Below are 20,891 nucleotides of genomic sequence, written 5' to 3'. Positions count from 1 at the left end.
ACACAACAATGCAGGACACAGGTGATTGCAGCTCCAGCAAAGGACAATTGTGTCTGCAGCTTGCACTTAGTCATGGTGTGTTCTAATTGATAACACCTTTGTTCAATTGGAGTAGAGGGGGGGTTGGAGGATTCAGTGTGGCAGAGGTGTTTTGGTTTCATGCTGGTGCTCGAGGGCCGACATCTACTGGCTCAAAAAGTTTCACATTCTTCCTTTAAAGCTCCTGTGAGGAACTTTTGGTTTGTGTATGTCGCCCTCTGTGGACAAAGTGGTACATTGTATCTCTTAAAGGATCCTGAACTGTCCTGTGTATATGTACGTTGTTTTTTTTGTCTCTCAAACAAATCTTTTCTTCTTATAGTTATAGAAATCCCTCATTGTGAATATTTGCTGTGGAAAATGTTCTCAAAATCTTCAGCGTGCTGTGAATCACTTTTTCAGCGACCTACCCAGCAGCAGTGCAGACATTTAAAATAAGTGTATAAAAAGGAACCTTATTAAACAGCACAGTTCTGTTTTCAGTGAAGTTCAGGGTGATTAAACTTTGTGATTTCTGGAGAAGAATCAATACACTGTTTAGTCGTTTTGGAAGAAATAAAAAACTGACACCGGTGGAGACTGAACTGCTTTTTTTTCCTCCCTGGATTTGAAATACAGAAGCGAGTCTTGGAAGACGACGGTTGTGAATATTATTTATTAGAAAAACATTGTGTTCAACATGTTTTCTGACATCCTGTGTGCTCACAGTGATGGTGACGCAGTGTGTGCAGCTCAGCCAGGACACAAACAGAAAGTGGATTAAACAAGTAAAAACATGGAGTCAAGGTAAACTAGAAACCAATTACAAAATAAGGAGTGGAATATAGAATTAAATATATATTTAAAAATAAATAAAACCATGAGGCATGAAACAAAAAATCCTTTCAAAGTCTTCATATACGCTGGAAAAGGTTCACCTTCACTGCTTACCATCCAGCCCTGAATAAAGACCAGCAAAGAGGCACTGAAATCCACTTTGTCAGTGAGGTACAGTAACACACACACATATACACACACACAGCTCTCACACATGCTTCATTATAATCAAATACAGCTCTGTCTTTTTACATGCATACAGAATGCAACTGAAGTCTCCTTTGGTCAGATAAATAGAAACAGAGTGGATGGGTTTGGATAAGGAATGCCAACGTGCCGGTGTGCTTCATCCGCCCTCGATGCTGAACAGATTGCGTTCACTCAGACGCCATGTTGACTGAGAAAGGCTGCAGCAGTGGTGCCACAGAAGGCAAAGTGGTGTTTTGCCACCGAGGAGGAGGAGGAGGTGTTGGGGCAGTGGGGCAATCTGCATTCACACTGAAAGCAACACAAGGATAGAAGTGCTTCAATTCCAGCTGTGAAGGGTTGAACTTGATGTGCTTATTGGCTGGTTAAAGCCAATCAGATTGCTGAGCTTCTTAGCATTACTAACGTAGTCACTCTTTCTTATTTCTATGTTTTGTGAACAGATTTTCAAATCAATGCTCAGAGAACATTTGCTCATCTCATGTTGCTCTTGGTGTGAACCCAGCAGTGGGAGGAGGGGTACAGTGTGCAGCCAGTCTCATGCTGAGGGTGACGGTGTGTCTGGGTCTGGCTCATAGTGGTAAGTGGCCTGAGTGTAGCTGCTGCTGTTGTGCTGCTGGTTGTGGGCAGCCTGGCTTGGACTGTCCTGAGCCTGCTGCTGGTTGGGGCCTTCATAGCCCAGAGCGAGCTGCGGGCCTGCACTGTTCTCTGATGCCTGCCCGTATGTCAGCTGCTGTGCTTCACTGACGCTGGGCGTCGGCTGTGGCAGATTGTCCAGCTCGTCCACCTGCGGTCCCGAAGGTTGCATGACCACCAGCTGGTCCTGGGGAATGTCTGCAGCGGCCGCCGCCAGGTTAGTGATGGACTTAGACTTGACGCACTGGAAGTCCACGTGGCGGCTCTTCCCTTCCTCCTTTTCCCAGGACATCCGGATGAAGGGACGCTGGACATAGTTGTAGATGACCTCTGGGCGACCTCCAGGGCGACGCTTCACTTTCTCTTTATAGGTAGGGTAGCCTGAATCAAATCAAGAAAGGACAACTGATTAGAACAAGAGTGCAGGAACAGTAAACAGGTGGGTTATAAAGATCCATTTAGAAAGCAAGAGCAAGTCATATGTTTGTTACTAATAATGTTTCAGAGTATCATGCTGAGACGTTTTATCTTCAAATATGATTGACCGATTAAAAAAGTGAAATGAATATGGCGCTCAGTGAATCAAGGTGTTCCTCTTGTTTTAGGAAACATTAGAACAAATGTCTCTCTGTTTTATTGAGTGTCAACATACTGTATGTCGCTGCCCCTGTGTTGTATTTTTATTTATTTTTCTTGTACTTTTTCATGCTGATATGGACCTATGGGTCTGAAATAAAGTAGAAAGTTTGGAGGGGGGGGGATCTTGTTGAGGTTGAAACTAAAGTTGAACAATTTGGGACTTCATGTTCTTCTTTTGGTGGCTTAAGATGGATACTATGTCTTTACTGTAAACACTCAGCAGGAGCTAGATGCTGATTAGCTTAGCTTAGCATAAACACTGGAAACAAGTCAGTTTCAAACATTCAGCTATTCAACTCACTGACTCAATTTGATTTTCCACAAGTTACCGGGGAGGTGGAGGTGTTGGTTTGGAATCGGCAGCTGCCAGACAGCTTGTACAAAAGCGCTGGTAAATGTCGACTCCTCCTGTGAGTATTTGGATTAACTATTACATCATGAAAATGTTATGAAAAGATGTTGTTGTGGAGACCTGGGTTTATCCATAACAACTATTACATGGTGTTCACATCATCCCCCATGTGTTCATGTTGTGTGATGCCAACTCGTTTAAGAGTTTTACACTGCAGCGCTGAGGAAAGTTTGACTATTTCTCTATTACAAGTAAAACTGCTTCCATGACGCAAAAATACTTCTGTACTTCTTTATTTGAATTCCAAACAGCTCTAAAGGGCAGTGTTTACTACAGAGAGTCTTCTGTGGAAGAAAAAACAGCTCAGACAAACGTCTATTCCACATTGTAGACGCAGCTTTAGATCTGAACCAGAAACAGACAGCTACTTTCAACTGGAATGATTCTGATGCAAACATTCAGAAGTGTCCATGAAGACAGAAAACAAGTAAAACATATCAGTACCTTCTATTCCCAATCTGATCTTCTTCAGTCCTCTGTCCTTCAGCACCGACTTGGCCACATCTCTGTTCTCGATGTACTTGAAGAAGCGGTACAGTTTGGTGCTGTAGATGACTGTTGAGAAACAGAGAGAGATGAACCCACTGCATGACCCTCCACAGGGAATGTGTTTCAGATTAGTTCACATTGTCAACAAAGCAGTGGTGGAGGCTGATAATGTGTTCACAGTGAGTAATGTCTCTGTGGAGAATAAATAGCATTCTTATGAGGGACTATTTTAAACTGTGGTTAATCCACATTTGATGCTCTAGTGAGTAGAGGAGTGGAAATAGAATACAGTGAGTGTGTGTGTACATGTAAAGGAGGATTATGTCAGCTACAGAATGACTCACAGATGTGTGTTTCATCGTTTTGAGTGGCACAGCATGGAGTATTAAGATATGAACATCCAGAAGCAGTATCTTACTCTGAGAGTACTCCTCTCCCATCTGAGGAGGGTACTCTTCATCCCAGTCCACCACGTCGTCATCGGTCAGCACCACCACATGACACTCCCTCTCTCCGCTCTGAGCGCTGGCCACCATCAGCGGCAGCACCATCTCCTCCAGGTAACACTCAAACTGATGCCGGGCTCCGTCGTTAGACAGCTCGTGCATCAGGGCGCCTGTGGAGGAACCACACGGAGATTTAGAAGGAGGACAGGACTGTGGAACATGTGCAGGACTGGTTCATTTTCATCCAAATACTAGAATAGGAAAGTCTCACTTTAGGCTGAGAAGTATGTTACCAACTAAACTGAATGCAGTTCAACACACAGTCGTCATCATCATCCCTCCTACTGTAGTTAGAAAAGGAAGCACACCTTTCTCTTTCTAAAAATATAATGATGATTATTAGGGCACGACCAATGTGGGATTTTTGGGTGCAGATACCGATATTGGTATTAGGGAGGGGGGAAAAAATCAGATACCGATATATTTCGGCCGATATCGTTCTTCGATCTGTGTTCTGTAGAGGTAGATATAGATTGACACATTTATTGCGCTGATCCCTCAAATGCAATTATCAAACACTTGTGGAAAAGATATAATGAAGACAAGATGGTCACACAACAAAGTAACTGCTCATGCATGTATGTGTGTCATCACTTGACACTTTGGAGGGTTATGATGCTTGATGTAATCCATATAGCGTCCTCTGCTGGTGAATGAGAACTGCTAGTGTTACACAATGAGAGTCAAATTAAACACTATTGTACTGGTGAATAAATATAGTAATATCGGTGTTGCATATCTGCGATAAAAATTAGCTGATACTGAAAGTTTGCTATATGCTAATATCAGCTGATGTTACTTGCTGGCCGATTAATCGATCTGACTCTAATGATTATGTTGCATAAAACAAAAACAGCACTACTGAGCTACTTTTAGTTACTCTGATTGAAGTTGTAAAGGCCATGATGAACAGCACACTTCTTACACAAAGTAAAGAATATATTAAAGAGCAGTATTCCTGCTGTCAAAGAACTACAAATGAAACAAGATAAAAAAGTAAGTTTTTAATATGTACAGACGATGGAGGAGCACTAGTGTGAGTGTAAATATCTAACAGTGTAAGACAGCTTAAGGTTGTTCTGCTGTTACTGATCTATTGAGCTTTAGCCCAGGTTTTCATCATCATCTACATATGTCTGATAATGCATGAGCATGCTGGCTTGATGACAATGATGCTCATTCAACACCAGAGTTTTTATGTACAAGAAAGATGAAGACTGCTGGTTATATGAGGGAAGTTAATGTAATTAAAGACGTGGATGATGATGTAAGAGCTCCAGGATTCCCCCAGTGACGCTTAGAAACAGTAACTGTGTTTACACATCTCGATGTGATACCTTCACACTCTTTTCTAACAATAAAAAGACAGTCAGAGCACTGATAGACTGACTTCTTCTAGCTAGTTAATGAATGTTTTATTCTTTTTTTTTGTGAGCCACTTTTTTCTCTTTTAGATGGGATGGTCAAAGAGAGACAGGAAATGTTGGGAGGAGCGAGCTGGGGATGCAGTAAAGGGCCGAGGTTGGATTCGAACCCATGGCTGCTGCGATGAGGACTACAGCCTCTGTACACGGGGTGCGTGACATAACCACTAGGCTACCAGCGCCCCGGATTTTCTATTTTGATTCAATGCTGTGGTGAAACCTGCGAGGTTCTGAAAAAAGAGATAATCGCTGTAGATAAAACATATAGTTTATGCGTTTCTTGATACACAGCCTGAGATTTGACTATAGACTTGTTAGCATTGCTGGCTCTTTCAACAAGTGTCATTAGCAATATGTGCTGCCTCTTAAGAGTGGTTTATAGATGCAAAAGGAAGTGATCTAGATGAGACAAACATGAACCACAGAAACAACTAAAAAAACCTGCGACCACTGACTTGAATCACTTAAAAGCACATTATGTAGGTACAAGAATAGATATGCTTTACTAAGTTGGTCATTTGCCCACGTAACTGGCATTAGATCTCACAGCTAATCATGACCTACTTAGAGCACAACACAGCACACACAGTCAGCAGCAGCAGCAGCCTGTGAGCTGGAGCTCCTCCTCCCACACACTCACAGATACAAACACCAGCAGGCACAGAATAACACAGAATAAGACACTCACACACACACATGCTGAAGAGCATCTTTACACCGTGCTATGAGACACTTTAATGTCACAGGTGCGTCACAAATACATTTATGCAAACAGCTTCACTTAGCTGTGAAAAAAAATAAAAAAATAAAAAACTGGTATCTTCTGTGCATTCAAGAAACTAATGGACTGTGGACTGTGTCTGCGTGTAGTTCCGGTAAGCAGCAGTAAATGTTGATCACCAACACTAAAGATAACACTAAACCTCGGACGATGCCAAAGTAAAAACTATCAAAACGTCCACGTTGAGTTGAAAGAGTAAAGCAGGCTCAATACATTCCTCCTCTTTATCTTTCTGAATGTAATTTTCTCTCTGCTTAAAGTGACAACAAAAGCCATCTTTGCTCCACACTCACCAACATCATGCAACTACATCCGCCCGCAGCTCCGCACCATTCACACAGTAAAATGTGCAGTGTAGCGTACTCACTGAGGTCTCTGCACTTGATGGTGCTGTAGTTGAAGGAGATACAGAGGTAGTCACATGCCTCCCGCAGCTCGGGAATAGAAACGCCGTCAGGGCAGCGGATTATCCCCGATTTGTAGTAATCCTGCCATTTTTAGCAGCACGCGCACACACACACACACACACATATGAATATATACATACACAAATGAGAAAACAAGGAGAACAGTGGGTGTTCACACACACACACAAGCATGGGAGAAAAAACAAGGCGCCATTATTGATGCTGCTTTGCTCACACAGGCGGCAGAGAGAGAGAGAGAGAGAGAGAGAGAGAGTGGGAGAGGGATGGATGAGGAAGAGGAGGAGGAGGAGGACAGGGGGGGTTGAGAGTGAACAGCCATGAAAGTAAAACCAGTGGATAATCAGAGGGGAAAGTGAGAGAGGATGGGGGCGGAGAGCAAAGGGTGATGACAGCGAAAGCTAAGGACCTCACTTTCCCTCGCTGTTCCACTTCCCATCCTCCCGCTGTCTCTGCGTGCTCGTGTCAGATGAGACAGCGACAGCGGCTGTTTCCCTCCAGAGGAGCAGCTCAAACACTACAGGCTGCACACACACTCTCAGCTCCTGTTCCCCACTGCTCCCTCTCTCATATCTCCTTGGGTTTTGTTTAATGCAGACAAAGACGTGCACATGCCATAATCCATTAGGCCATAATAACCACAACCAAGCACTTATTATTAGCCCTTTAGCTGTACATGCACAAAGAGCACAGCCCAATGGAGTGTGTGTTACACTTGCCAGAAACAGTTTTGGAAGCAACAACAAAAGCTGATCAGGAATACTTCAAGTGATATGTTCTATTAGTCCTAATGTCTAACTGACAAAGATATCTATCAGCTGATATTACTGCTCGATGTTAGCCTATCACAGCTATGAAGCTCTTTTCTCAATCATTCATTAAGTCATCAGTCATATACAGTATATATCTCTCACTCTCCTTCTTTTCCTGATACAGTGATCAGCTGTTCATGGCCGTTTGCTTTCTTAAGTACTAAACCAACCAGATTCAGCCGTGACTTTTTATCAACCAATCATCCTGCTGCTGTCAATTTATAAACCTCTCTTCTGCTGCTGTCATGGTGTTGTTTCAGTTAAATCATTGAGACCCTTTTCCAACCCAGTCAGAACCAATCCAACTCATCAGTATTCAGGTCCAGCTTTTCAAAAGTCCACTCCTCATTACACCCGACGTTCTTCCTTCAACACCACCAAACCAAAGTGTGGAGTCCATTGAGGTTTGAGGGGTATCCTATCCTGCTCTTGGTCTCACTACACCTTTGAAAACAACTTTCACATTTCTCATACTTTTTTATATTTTTTTATATTATTTCTTAAATATTTTCTATTAATCCCTGAGGGTAAATTCTGGTTTTACACTATTTTATTGAGAGACATGCTTCTCACACACATAAGCCTGAATCTCATGTACAAACAGGAGCTGTGAACATGCATTAATGGAGAGATGTCAGAGTGGGGCTGCTACACACTGATACACAGGAAGCACACCAGAGCAGTTGGGATTTGGTGCCAGAAGGTGCCCTGGTACCTCTGCAGCTACCAGAACAACTTCCATATTATGGTCCACATTGGGACTTGAACCGGCTACACTCCGGTTTCCTAACCAACCACTGCTCCACCAGCGCCCCACTGCAACCCTTTTCTAAACTAAATACATTTTTACTCATAATGAAATGATGAAGACTCTCCTGATTGAAATAAAATAATCCATTAATGTTTTACACAATAAAACTTTTTTTTGTCAGTTGCTAGTATTGCTTATCAGTCTAAATTCATACTTAACTGTTTATACTACTTTTACCATCTTATAGGTCTTGCTGTTGCTCTGTTTGTTCCTATCCTTCTTCCTGCATCTCCCTCTTTCCGATCCCAACATAGTTTAAACACATGGTTGTTCATCATGAGTCTGCTTTTGCTCGAGGTTTCTGCCTCTTAAAGGAAGTTTTTCCCTTGCCACTGTTACTTTGCTAAATGTTGCTTGGTGCTCATGAATGATGGATTAATGTTGGGTTCGTTGTAATATATGGTGAGGAGTTCTATTTGATCTCAGAAGACAGAAATTCAGAGTTCCTGGTCTAACACATCTTCAGAAACGTCCCCTGAAGTCGGAATTCTGACTTGGTAACTCTGAGAACCTTCAGTAGTCCGAGTTAAAATCCAACATGGCTGCTACGTGCATCATCAGTATCGTTTTATCTGTAACTGTTAAATAGTAAATGAATCCTCTTTCTGTGTTATTAAATGAATCACACCGATAGTATCGTGCAAGTTCTATCTGTACACAATGTTTTCATGTTTCAAAAAAAGTTACTCCTGGAATCGTCCATGTTGCTTCTCTGTCTTGTTGCAAACTTGCAACTGGAACATGGCATTGACAGATGGAATGCACCAATAATATAACAACGAGTAGGTTTTTCACCTGCTCTTTTGTAAAGTGAGATAACACTTGTTAGGAATCTGCACTATACCAATGAGGATGTGCGGGAAGAATGTGTGACATTTTACATCCCCCTTTCAAGCATGAGTAAGGAATGAATACTTGACATTTTTAACCTGTGTTTGGGGAAAACTCTTTTTAGAGCAGCTTGAAATAGCACAAGATAATTGTTCCCTAATGCTCGATATTGCTTTTATAAACATGCCTTCATGTGTCTGGTTTTAGGTTTTTCAGAATCTTTGCAGCTGATTCACTCCTTAAAATAGCCGATCATCAAGTGCCAACTTGGAAGAGTGCTGAGAAGATTACTGTGCAGAAAAGAAACTAAAGGTTGGAACTAGTCTGGAAAAAATGAATTAAGTATAAAATCTACTAATTACAATTATGGGCCACATCTTAAACGTTATGCACTCAGACATTTTCAAGAGCTTTTCAAATTGCTGAACTAAAGGAAAAGCAGGTAGACTTTTATATAAAAATAGCTGGACATGCCTCTCAGTTTGAGCAGTAAAAATAAACTGCAGATAGAGAATAGGATCAGAGGAAGTGGAGGGCTATATCTGTATCGAGAGAGATGTTGAATGTGTTCGAAGGAAAGAGGGCGATTAGGTGGGAGTGAATAAAACATTGAGAGACACAGTCCATGTGTCATAAAGGTTCTGAACTCACTGGACGAAGGAGAGACGAGGGAGAAAAAGGAGGGGGATACAACATAGATCAAAGAAATAAGAAGGTCAAAGGAAATAAAAAGTGAAAAGTGAAAGAGAGAAACAGTACAGAGGAAGTGAAACTAAACTAGATGAACAAAGTGTAAATTAATGGAATGAATGCAGTAGGTAGAAAAGAATAAACTGTGACAGTCTGGAGATAAAGATGTAACAGAAAGTCAGCGTTCTCACCAGAATGGCTCTGAAAACAGTGGAGCTGATACCATCAGCCACCTCAAACTCTCCTTTTTCATTGGGTCGAGTGAAGTTGTGGTCCCGCCCAGAACCGAACATCCTGACACACAAACAAAAAGATGACAGGGTCAACATGTTTTCTCTTTCATTTGTTATCATCAGCGAGAAAACAAACTGATCGTAAGAATAGATTCAAAGGACATTTCAGAGGACAGCAAGCTTCAAAACTAGGCTGGCACATTAATGATGCTGAAGGCGCTTTAAAAAAACACAACACAGCAAACACAAAAAGGAAAGTCTTTTCAAAATAAGTTCATTAAAGAAAAATAGACCTTACCTAACCTACTCAAAAGATGTTATCTTGAACAAAACAAGGATCATTACTTCTGTTTTAAGTGTTCTCTGTAACTGTGTAAGCACCACATCAGTGGTGTTGAGACACACTTGAACTGACCTTCACTGGGCGACCTGTCTGAGAACTTTAGCATTTTACAGTCTGAACAACCAGCTCCAGTTTCAAAAAGAAGTTGGCTGGATTACTTTGAGACATAAAAATAGAATGCTGCACAAAACAGGTGGAGGGCAATGTACTTTCAAAACAAATAATTGCAGCTTTTGGTTTCCTGGAATGGCAGATGGTAGATATCTCTATCCTCTTTAGCAAAGCCAAACGGGAAATGATAATACTGTTATACATGCATCCAGTAAAACCAATTCAGAAGTCTTTACTCTGTTGCAGCACTGACGATCAACACTCAGGCAATTGTGTCAGCATGCTGTGTGTTATTAAAAACTAATATGTCTCATGAAGTTTACCACCTAGCATATGAGGAATCCCTTAAAAGGGTGAGCGAGCAAAAGCAAAGACAATGTTCATTAGTACAGGCGCACAGATCAACCGGCTGGTGATTGATTGGCCGATTTTCTGCCTGTTCGATGGTGATCTGTGACCGGGCGCTCTTCTCAAATATCTCAGACTCTGTGCCGATCTCAGAGTAATAAACATAAGCTGCATGTTTTATGCCTATGCACAGGAACACAAGCTAACAGAGCAGCAGTGTGGACGTTAGGTGCTCATCAGCAGAGGTGAAAAAGCATCGACCATCGACTCTTACGGTCTGGAGAGAGAGACACGAGACGGGAGAGAGGAGAGCGCAACTGAAGTAGAACAGTGTTTCCCATAGGTTTATCTGGTCTAACTGGTCCCCGGTGGCGGGAGGGTAGCTGGGGGTGGCACATCAAAAGGCCACCCTCCCAAATGAATAATGGGGTTGAACGCTGAGCGTTTCCATATTTGGTTTTGCATCAGCGCTGTCCTTAGCTAGGAATTTTAAATAATATTTATTTAATATTCCTGGAATATTATTTTGTTATTGTGGGACACTTATAGTTCATTTGCTTTGTTTCGTCTGGGATGATAGTCTGGAAGTGATACACTGTTGCATTTTTCCCTTGGGTCATTTTGTGTTCACATACTGTCCTAACACCAATACATCACCGCCGCCTTTTCTCACTGCGTGGGTAAACAACGCGCACTGGTTACACTTTGCATTGTGGAAAAGCTTCAAGATGCCAGTTTACTAGTTAACATGCCAACATATTGAGACGTGAGTTGTAAGAGCGAGGTGGTCAAATATCGTATAAACATTTGGGCAGATGAGCTCATCTTTCAAATCTTGGACACCACTCACAAAAAAAAACATAAGGGGAGAGAGGGGCTTTCAACACACTGCTGGTGTTACAGTTTGACTCGCGACCATGTAAACTTGTGTCTTCGAGCCGAATGCCTCAGTGGTTGTTGACAATAGCTGCTGAAAACTGAAAAGAGACTTCCTGCGCCACACGCCTCTTTATTTTTCCATTAAAGAGAAATCTGAAGAGATCATTTTGATATCTAAATGAAAAAACTTAACAAAGAGGTATTCATCAGATCTCTTGCCATTCTGTGGCAACTATGGCAGTTGCAGGCTGAAGGTCGGCAGATAATATGAGTTTAAATAATTAGTCTTTAAACTCCAAAAGCAACATGTAAAGTGTAAAACGATGAGACCAGCTGGGCAAAAGTGGAGGCTCGAGATAAGAGGGGGACAAATCCCCCCTGGCCTCGACGATATAGACCAAAACCAAACCAGCCAGTACATGTTGTTGAGTCTGTGATGTTGAGATGGATGGAGATGGTGAGTAATGTTATATCACTATGTTAATACTGATTACCGATAGTAATTGAAATTGCCTAGAAGCCATTTAACTGCATCTGCTAGATTACTACTACTACAACTACTATTACTAGAGTGTGATGAGTCAAACAACTATTTTTTGGGGGTTGCTGGGTTGATTATGTCCTCATGCATACTAACCGCCCCAGGGTTAGGATAGAAGCGAGCTGGGACTACCTCTTCAAGGCAATCACAGCTCACTTTTGTTCCACTTTAGAGTTAATTTTTTCTGCTCCCGTATGTCCTAACAAACCGGGCCATGGGGGAAACGCCATCTTGTTTCAGAACAATTTCTTAAAAAGATCCAGACATGAAAGCCCCCTTCAATGACAGAATCTCAGCTTGTGATAAAGAAGTTTGAGCGGATGTGGGACTTTGCAGGACAGATTATAGATCTAAGCGTACTCGATATAAAACCAAGTTAAAAACTTGTATATCGCTCATCTAGGAAGTGCAGAAAACAGTAGCAGAAAGATAAGAGACTATGAGTAATAGCCTAATTAAATAGTCATAGATTGTGGTTGGATGGGTAATTCACTATTTCTTAAGTATCCTGTGAGAATGCAGCTGAAGAGAGTGAAGCAGGTGTTTCTTTACATGATAATGAGAGGTGGTCAGGTAACCTGGTGCAGTTTTAAGGTTGTTGTTTTCAATTAACAGTCAGTGTTTTATTGTGGTCATAAAATAGAATTTCTATTAAAGAAAGCCACAAAAATGTTTTGTTTGCTGTCAAATTCTTTCTTAAAAAAAGGAAATTGCAATGGGTGCATCTCAATTCATTAAACAATATAGTTTTTGTAACCCATAATATTTCAAAGAAGTCTTTCAGCTTCATGAAATCTATCTCGAGTCTCAGTAATTACCTGCCAAGCATGGTGTTGGGTTGAGCTGTGAAGATGGCAGGATCCACCACAAATCTTGTATTGTCCACTATAAGAGTAACTCTCTCTCCCAGTCTCAATCCACTGCGATGGCCGTCTTTACAGCTAAGGTCATACACATATATCATATCGCACAGTCCCTGGCCCAATGATTTGGAGTGGTGGTCTGTTCCCAAAGAGCCAAGGGAACGAGGTATGTGTCCACTGTACAGGGCCCCTCCAACGTGGGAGTAGGGAAGAGAGACCCTGGGAGGACGTGGACTGGAGGATCTGGAGGATGAGCCTCCATCGCCACGTTCACGGTCTGAAGAGGACACACACACACAACAGTGAAGGAAACGTTCAGTAAGTGTTGTAAGAGTTGACTCTGTAATGTAATGTTAACATTCTTTGTATCCTCCTCACCGTGCTGCCGAGTGGGAGAAGTGACATTCCTGATGCACGGCGTCAGCTGGCTCTCTGCTCTCTCATGGGATGAGTCACGTGAGCGGTCGCTGGAGCGCCGCCGTTGTTCCCTGTAATGTTCTGCTCCGCCTCTTTCTCGAGCCCCTCCAGATGCACTGCCACCAGCTCCGGCCCCATTCAGACTCATAGTGTTGACCTGCTGCTGCTGCTGCTCGCTGTCCAATACTGACAAACCCCAATGCCGGTCACTAAAACACAATAACACACACAGAAGAAATGAATGAACTTGTCTTACATTATTTAATGATGAAAATAGTGGTTTAATGCTTCTACTACTTCACACTGGACCGGAGAAAACAAATCTGCTCTACCTTGTAGGGGTGTACAATACCTTGCAATACCATTGATACAAACATGGACAATTTAAATCAATGAGACATAATATATAAAATGTGATTCTCTTTTTAAACCAGCAGGGGGCACTGCTCCTTTGACTTCTCTAGTGAGGGGTACAGACATTGCAGAGGAGAGGGAAGGTTTTGGGACGGCTAAAGCGGTCTTGTTTTAAAACGGGGGTGTAGAAGTGATGCATCACGTGAAAGGAGGGCTACATTGAGAAGCTCAAGACCCCCCAAAAATATTAATAACATACACTGGGAAGCAGTTTTACTGTATTGATTCTCAAAAACTCTGTTTCTACGCATAGATGCAAAGATGCTATTATTTAACTAAATGACACAGGGAGATCCGCCATCCAAAGCAAAATGAACTAAAAATGGAATATAAACTGCATTACAATAACCTCTTGTGATATGTATATTAAAGTAAAGGGTATGCCTAAAGTCAACCCAACTTATCTGAGAGGAGAAGTCATGTCCCAGGCAAACATTAAGTAACAAATAGTAATGCTGAAGAACAGTAAACGGATTCCCCACTTCAAGCCTGAGCGGAATGACACTGCAAATCACACAGAAACCGAGGCACTGGTGCATCATTTCATGCAACAATGAGATAGATTATTTCCCTTCGCTCTAGGCAAACGCATACTCTCACACACACAGTGGTGCAGAAATGGCTCAGGGGGTAAAGGGTTTGTTTTGTGCGTGCTGAGCTGTGGAACGAGGAGAGAGCCTGAAAAAAGTTTTGCAGTCGACTTGTTTGAACCCTTACAGGAGCTGAGTGCTGCAGAAACAGGGACGCCACCTATCCACCAAGCTCAGCCTGCAGTTACACCAATTACAGACAGACAGACAGACAGACAGACAGACAGACGCACGCACACACGCACGCACACACACACTGCCCAAGCCGCCATTAGAGAGTTTATCCATCTGAAACAAACTGAGTGCGCTGAACTCGCTTACAGACAGCACAACAGTCAGAAATGGCATGATTTACGGTTTACTTGCTCCATGAGCTGCTTTATCAGAGATTTGATACTGATAGGTTTGAAATACTCGTTCCCGCCTCAGAGCCAGTGAAGCTTCCCAGAGTAGTTTTCTGTAATTCTGTGTTTTTCTGAAGAAAGAGAGCAGTTGTGATATGTTAACTACAGAGAGTACTCAAACACACAATCTTATGCAAACATAAACACAAAGGAGCTTAGACATAGATGCACTCAAACGAGGATTTGAAGTGCTCTTGATGGATTAGTGTTGGGTCTTTGTAGATGATATAACAATGAGTAAGGTCTTTTACCTGCTCTTTTCTAAAGTGTCTTGAAATGAAATTTATGAATTGGTGTTATACAAATAAAGGCAAGTGTTCAAAAAGTTATCCAAAAGTTTGAACTCTTTCTAAAAAAAAAAATGTGGAGCACTTGTACTACTCTTTTTCCCCAACTAAATTCCTCAGGGAAGGCTTTAATTTAGTAATCCATAAAGGAGCACTATCCTCATCGGATCACATTCCCTAAGTTTGGTGGCCACAGTAGATGTTTTTTTTCCCTCAAATGTAAACTAAAGCTGTAAAAAATATCTTTAAAAAACATATTTTTTGAGGCTACAGGGGTCACTTCAGTAGCCACTGGCCAACGTATTATAAATCAAACACTAAAGGGAGGGGAAGGTAAGAAGTGCTTAAGATTTTTAATAGTTTGCCTGTGGCTCAGTTGGTTGTCCCTCAACTGAAGGATCCCCAGGTCCTGCAGTTACTACATGTCTGAAGCATCCTTGAACAAGACACTTAACTCCCAAGAGGCTCCCACTGCTTCATCAGCGAATGTTTATAAATGGATTAATTTATACTGATGGACACTTATACGATGGAAACACATAACAGCCGCAGTCATCAGTGTGTGAATGGATTTAAATGTGAAGCTATCACCTGCGGTGTAAAAGCGCTTTGAGTAGTCAAATGACTAGGAAAGAGCTGCAAGCTCAAGTCCATTTACCATTTACTATTGAACATTGTTTTTATGGTTAGCCAATAATACTGTATAGATGCAGACATTACTCCTGAAATACTGACTTGTTTGCAGTCGACTTGTTTGAACCTTAACAGAAGCTGAGTGCTGAAGAATCACCTATCCACCAGGCTCAGCCTGCGGGTACACCAGTTACACACACAAGCAATTGAGTGTTGACCAAGGACACTTCAACAAGTAACAGCAGGAGATGGGGATTGGACCCCTGACCTTCCAGTTGCGAGATCACCGACTCTACAACTGAGTCACATATCCCAAATATCAAGTGAATGCAGTAGCAACAAAACAAACTGCAGCGTGTATCACAAAAGGGGCAATGCAGGATGACTTTACAAAAGTTACAAAGGAAATGTGGATAGTTCTGTATCACCAGATACTAAAGGATCGATATACAAAAAGGATAAATGTTACCATATGTTTTATAATAAGATTATTGTTGAGCTGTAATGTGATAAATTACACTCCTGCTGTTGTGCTAATGAATGTATCCATTTCACTTCCAGTGCACCAATGCAGTTGTCTATCTGATCTATAGCGCTGAGGTTATAAGGCAGAAACACATGCAGGCTTCAGTAATGAAGCGAGCCCTGCTCTCCTGAGAGGAGCTGCTATGAAATATGATGATGACCATCTACTGTAGGCTATGGGATCAGGGAGGTGGAAAATGGGAGCAAGGAGGAGGGGAAACAGAAAGCAGGGGGACTTCTTTTTTTAAATCATTTTATAAAAATGGAGTTAGTGATGTAAAATAGAGTGCTGCTTTCTACTCTGCACATCACACGACTGTCAAACATAACGGGGAACAGCTCATCAGTGCATTTTGGATTCTATTTTGTATATAACTACAGAACAAAATAACTCATGTAGACAACAGTTCTTAAGGATTATTATGAGCTGCTCATTGTTGAATAAGAATAGTAAAACATGTAAACTATGTATTATATTTTGGCCGGTAATGAGAGAAACCTCCTTGGATACTGGCTGACTTTCTTAAAGTGCTGGACAGCCGGGTAAGTGGCCAGCTCAGTGATTGGGTGTCTAATTGGATAACAGTCTGGGTGGGTAGACACAGACAGAGCAGACTAAGATGTAGCAAGATAAGTAAACGGACAAAAAAAAAGGATCAACAGCGCAGTGAAAGATGCACATGAAATGACTCATCACACCTTACCAACACCCAGTCAAGGTCACAGATTGGGGTGATGCTCAATCAATGTCTGTTGTGTAAGATTATGTCTTGTGCCAAACACACAACCACTGCACGCAGACACAAAGGATGAAAAACACAACAATAAAAGGTCAAACTTTAAATGTAGGAAAATCAGTGTGTATGGTTATTATTTAAATTCTCAATTACACTCTAAAAGACTAAACTTCAAATATAAAAGAGCACAACAAGACCCTTTATTTTCTTTTTTAAATATGTCTATTTCTCACCACATCTGCAGACAGGCAGTGTCCTTGAAGATAGGGGTCACCATAGCAGCTAAGGAGAGGAAGAAATGTGCACACACACACACCTCTCCTTGTGCTTCGGTGTGTTCAGGTGTAGATGGCAATTTCCCTATATCAGACAGTATCGCTAAAAATGTGACAAAATGCACCTAAAAAAAGTATTCCAGGCATGATACCTTCTTTTCCGAACTGCTACAATTAAGTAAGATTGATTGTGATATGTTTTATTGACCTACACTGAAGTCTGACAGAGCAAAAATCCATGTTTAATTTCTAATGGGATTTAAATGCCAGGCAGAATTAGGATGTTAAAACAATGTTGCTGAACTTTCAGCCAAACAGACAGGCAACCAAAACCAGGGAACAAAGGAACTGAGGAGGCAATATTTGACTCAGGGCAGGCAGCTCCTCTCATCTTACACGTGTCGATGCAAATCTACCGAAGCCAAGATATCACAGAAAGAACAAGAGGGGGCTAACATTTCACTTGTCCAATTTCCCATCAATAAAGGCAACTCCCCATTGATGTCACAATCTCTCTTTTTCTTTTGCTGAATGGGCAAACGGCCTAAAGCACTTATAAAAGCTTGGAAACAGCTTTAATGTGTTTATTACAACTCAAGTTCACTTACCAATTTCAGATACAATAACGCAGACAGAGACGCAAGGCATCTTGGTAGTCTATTAAAAGCATGAGGTGAGAGCCTCGAGGGGTGAGGGTCCCATCTATTATTTAGGGGCTGCTGACACAGACACATAGACGGCCAAGGCAGAGAACGCACTCTCTGCAGCAGTCTGGGTTAAAATCATTTGAAATGTTGCTGAAAATAGGACCTTTACCTTTAAAGCAATAATGATTTTGACATCACTAACATCCTGATTTAAGATTTGCATGATATCATTGGTATTTCCCAAAGCATGCAGCCTATTGTTACATAGCACTATTAAATGGTATACCATCATCATACTCTCTTTCACTCATTTTTACAAGTCGAGGAGGTCCCATCATGGGTAATACAGTTTGTCTTTTTTTTTCTTGAGCATTATTAGAATTCCCTTTTTTTAAACCTATAGCCTCTCGTATGAAAAGCAACATTATATGTAACACAATCTGAGAGCTAGTCGCCCGGTGCTTTGAAAGCCATCGTGCACCTACCGGTCGGTATCAGAGGGCCAAGTGAAGACAAAGCAGCAGGGGATGAGCTGCGGGATGACAGCGGCACAAAAGCCTTGCGCTCCTCCGAACAAAGCGGGCTTGCCGGCAGCTTCAGCATCCTCGCTCATTACTTTGCAACTTCCTCAGCATCGTTTCCACAAACTCAACCCGGACTTCAACTCGCAGCTACAATCCAGAGGTTCGACTCAAAGAGACGCGGAGCAGCCAGTCATTCAGAGTCACCGGAGGGACCTTAAACTGTGAATGGCCGCGTGCATGACTGAATCAGAGAGATGATGCCTTCACGTACTCCTCGTAAATCCCCACTTCTGCTTTCTCAATATAAAGCAGGGCATTTTACAATCATTGTTGGTGGATTACAACAAATCAGACTCCCCCGTCGTAACTTTAAGTTAAATGTTACAATTAGCAAACGTTATTTTTGCACAATTATCACTTGTTATCATGATATGTAACTTGATTGTTTCTTTAAATAAGTATAAAATTATCATAAGAGCGGTATTCTACCTTTGTTGAAGTAACTATCAAACAGTTAAATCACCATGTCTGCAAGACTGTCAAGGGTCTATTTTCTTTCCTAACGTTATAACATGAAGCTAAAATATAACAACAAAATGTACAAGACTAACTGCACCACCCTCACCTTTAAAGACTCCAGCTTGAGATTGAGAACTACTACAACAAAACAGTTTAAGCATCACCACCTTCGTGACGCCAGGGGACTCTTTCACACTACAACAAAAGTATTATGCATGTCCAAGTGTGTATGTCCGCAGCCTGTAACCCGTCTCCACATGTCCTCTTCCAGACTCACGCATAGCAGATACATGCAAAATGACTCTCAGTATCGTAATATTGGAAAGGTAATCTCCTGACTCCCTCTATATTCCAATGGTCCATGGCTCCAGATGGAGACATCAATTGGTCACCTCCGGCTTTAAAATGTTTTCATTTTCAGAATAATTGTCACTAGCAATTCAGATAATACACAGTTAGGGATTAACCATCGAGGCATCTGTCTGTACTACAACACCAACCTCCCGTCCTGCATAGTGAATGTAGCCGCTATACAAGACATTTACATGCACTGTATCTGGATAGTTTTTCCATTCATGAAATGATGTAGGATGTCAATAACTGTGGATGACAATTTAATTCAGAACCAAACCAAATTGATTTAGTTATTTGTGGTAGTTAATTATGAGGGACAAAAAATGACTAAAGTATAAATAAATTAATAAATGTTGGGAGAAATGCATACAATAATATATAAATAAATAAATAATTAAATAAATGCATCAATAAATATATAAATGCTGAAAACAATACATCAATGAATAAATAATAAATACACTTTGTTAATGAAAAAGGCTATTTATATAATTTGACATGTATTTATTCATTTATTAGCGTATTTCTACAGGTATATATGTATCAATGCATACATTTCCACATTAATTGAGTTATTAATTTATTTCTGTATTTTTACATTTACACATCTATTTATTTCTGTGTCCAGGTCGTAAGAGGAAACGTATATATGTAAATTTGCTTCTGTCTGTTTTTCAAAATTGACCAATCCTACTTCAGTAATGTTAGGACGGCCCACTTAATTTACATATTTACTTTTCCTTGTACAACATGGACACAGAAATACATAAATAAATATATGAATATATTTAATAATATATTAATTTTTACATGAATTGTTGCATTTATTTATATACATATTTATTTATATATTTATTTATGCATTTATTTATTTATTTATACATTATTGTATGCATTTCTCCCAACATTTATTAATTTATTTATTTATTTATACTTTAGTCATTTTTTGCCCCTCATAGTATGTTAATCAATTATACAAGTGCAAAATGCAAATAAACAGAATCTCTGATATAATTGACCAAAACCAGGATCACATAGGGGGTCATCTCAGCACATAGTCATTACGTTAGCTTAACACAGAGATAATATAATCAAAGAACATTAATGTATGTTATCATTAAAGACTTTTCTACTTGAACACAAACGTTGACATTTTAACTCTTCATATTTCACTGCAGTTAAAGAGATAAACTGTATTAATGTGTGGAGTGACTGAATACATTTCAAGGCTTACCTTAAAGTATGCTAGTGTAAACATTGTTGAGTGTGAACAAACCCAACAAAATAAAAGGTAATAAGTAAGTCACATCTTAATCACAGAGACTTTAGAGTTGTTAGTTAGCTTACTGCGAGTTAGCTTTAAGCTACACTTCTTCCGTCGGGTGACTAACGTTAGCTGTCTGCCTATTTCAAAAACTGTTTAACACAACTTCTGTTTACCTCCTTGCATTATATTCCGATTAGACGATTTGCCGAAACAGCCCACTTTGACTCAAATGTGTTGAAGACAAGAGTATTCCCGTAGGTGGCACAGCCTTACATCAACTCCATTTAGCTGTAGATCTTTGTTTTGGTGTTGGAAAGCGAGATTCACGTGAAATATCGCGAGATAATTGCACTTCCCAAGGGAACCCCGTTTGCACTATGGGTTTGCACCATAGACTCTTATATTATTATTTACAGTCTATGGTTTGCACCGGTTTGATCCGCAATAATTAAGCGAGATTTG

At 40.9% G+C, this 20,891-nt stretch overlaps 1 protein-coding gene across 3 annotated transcripts; it reads right to left on the bottom strand.

Moving 5' to 3' along the window:
• Positions 1-678: 678 nt before the first annotated feature.
• On the bottom strand, positions 679-20,761 carry LOC109992763 (BTB/POZ domain-containing protein 10). Of its 3 annotated transcripts, none has more exons than XM_020645509.3 (8): positions 20,603-20,761; positions 13,215-13,462; positions 12,792-13,113; positions 9,710-9,812; positions 6,317-6,437; positions 3,657-3,854; positions 3,194-3,304; positions 679-2,079 (listed from the first exon to the last, which is right to left on the bottom strand). In XM_020645509.3, exons 2-8 carry the CDS (start codon positions 13,399-13,401, stop codon positions 1,601-1,603), a joined length of 1,521 nt encoding a protein of 506 aa, XP_020501165.1. In that variant the 5' UTR covers positions 13,402-13,462; positions 20,603-20,761; the 3' UTR covers positions 679-1,600. The 3 variants fall into 3 exon arrangements, with proteins under 3 accessions (XP_020501165.1, XP_065812574.1, XP_020501164.1); XM_065956502.1 differs by lacking the exon at positions 20,603-20,761 and adding an exon at positions 20,397-20,552; XM_020645508.3 differs by lacking the exon at positions 20,603-20,761 and adding an exon at positions 18,251-18,533.
• Positions 20,762-20,891: the final 130 nt, after the last annotated feature.

The sequence above is a fragment of the Labrus bergylta genome, chromosome 7 (assembly GCF_963930695.1).
Source record: "Labrus bergylta chromosome 7, fLabBer1.1, whole genome shotgun sequence".
NCBI classification, from domain to species: domain Eukaryota; kingdom Metazoa; phylum Chordata; class Actinopteri; order Labriformes; family Labridae; genus Labrus; species Labrus bergylta.
This window is presented reverse-complemented; position numbering and strand designations above follow the sequence as displayed.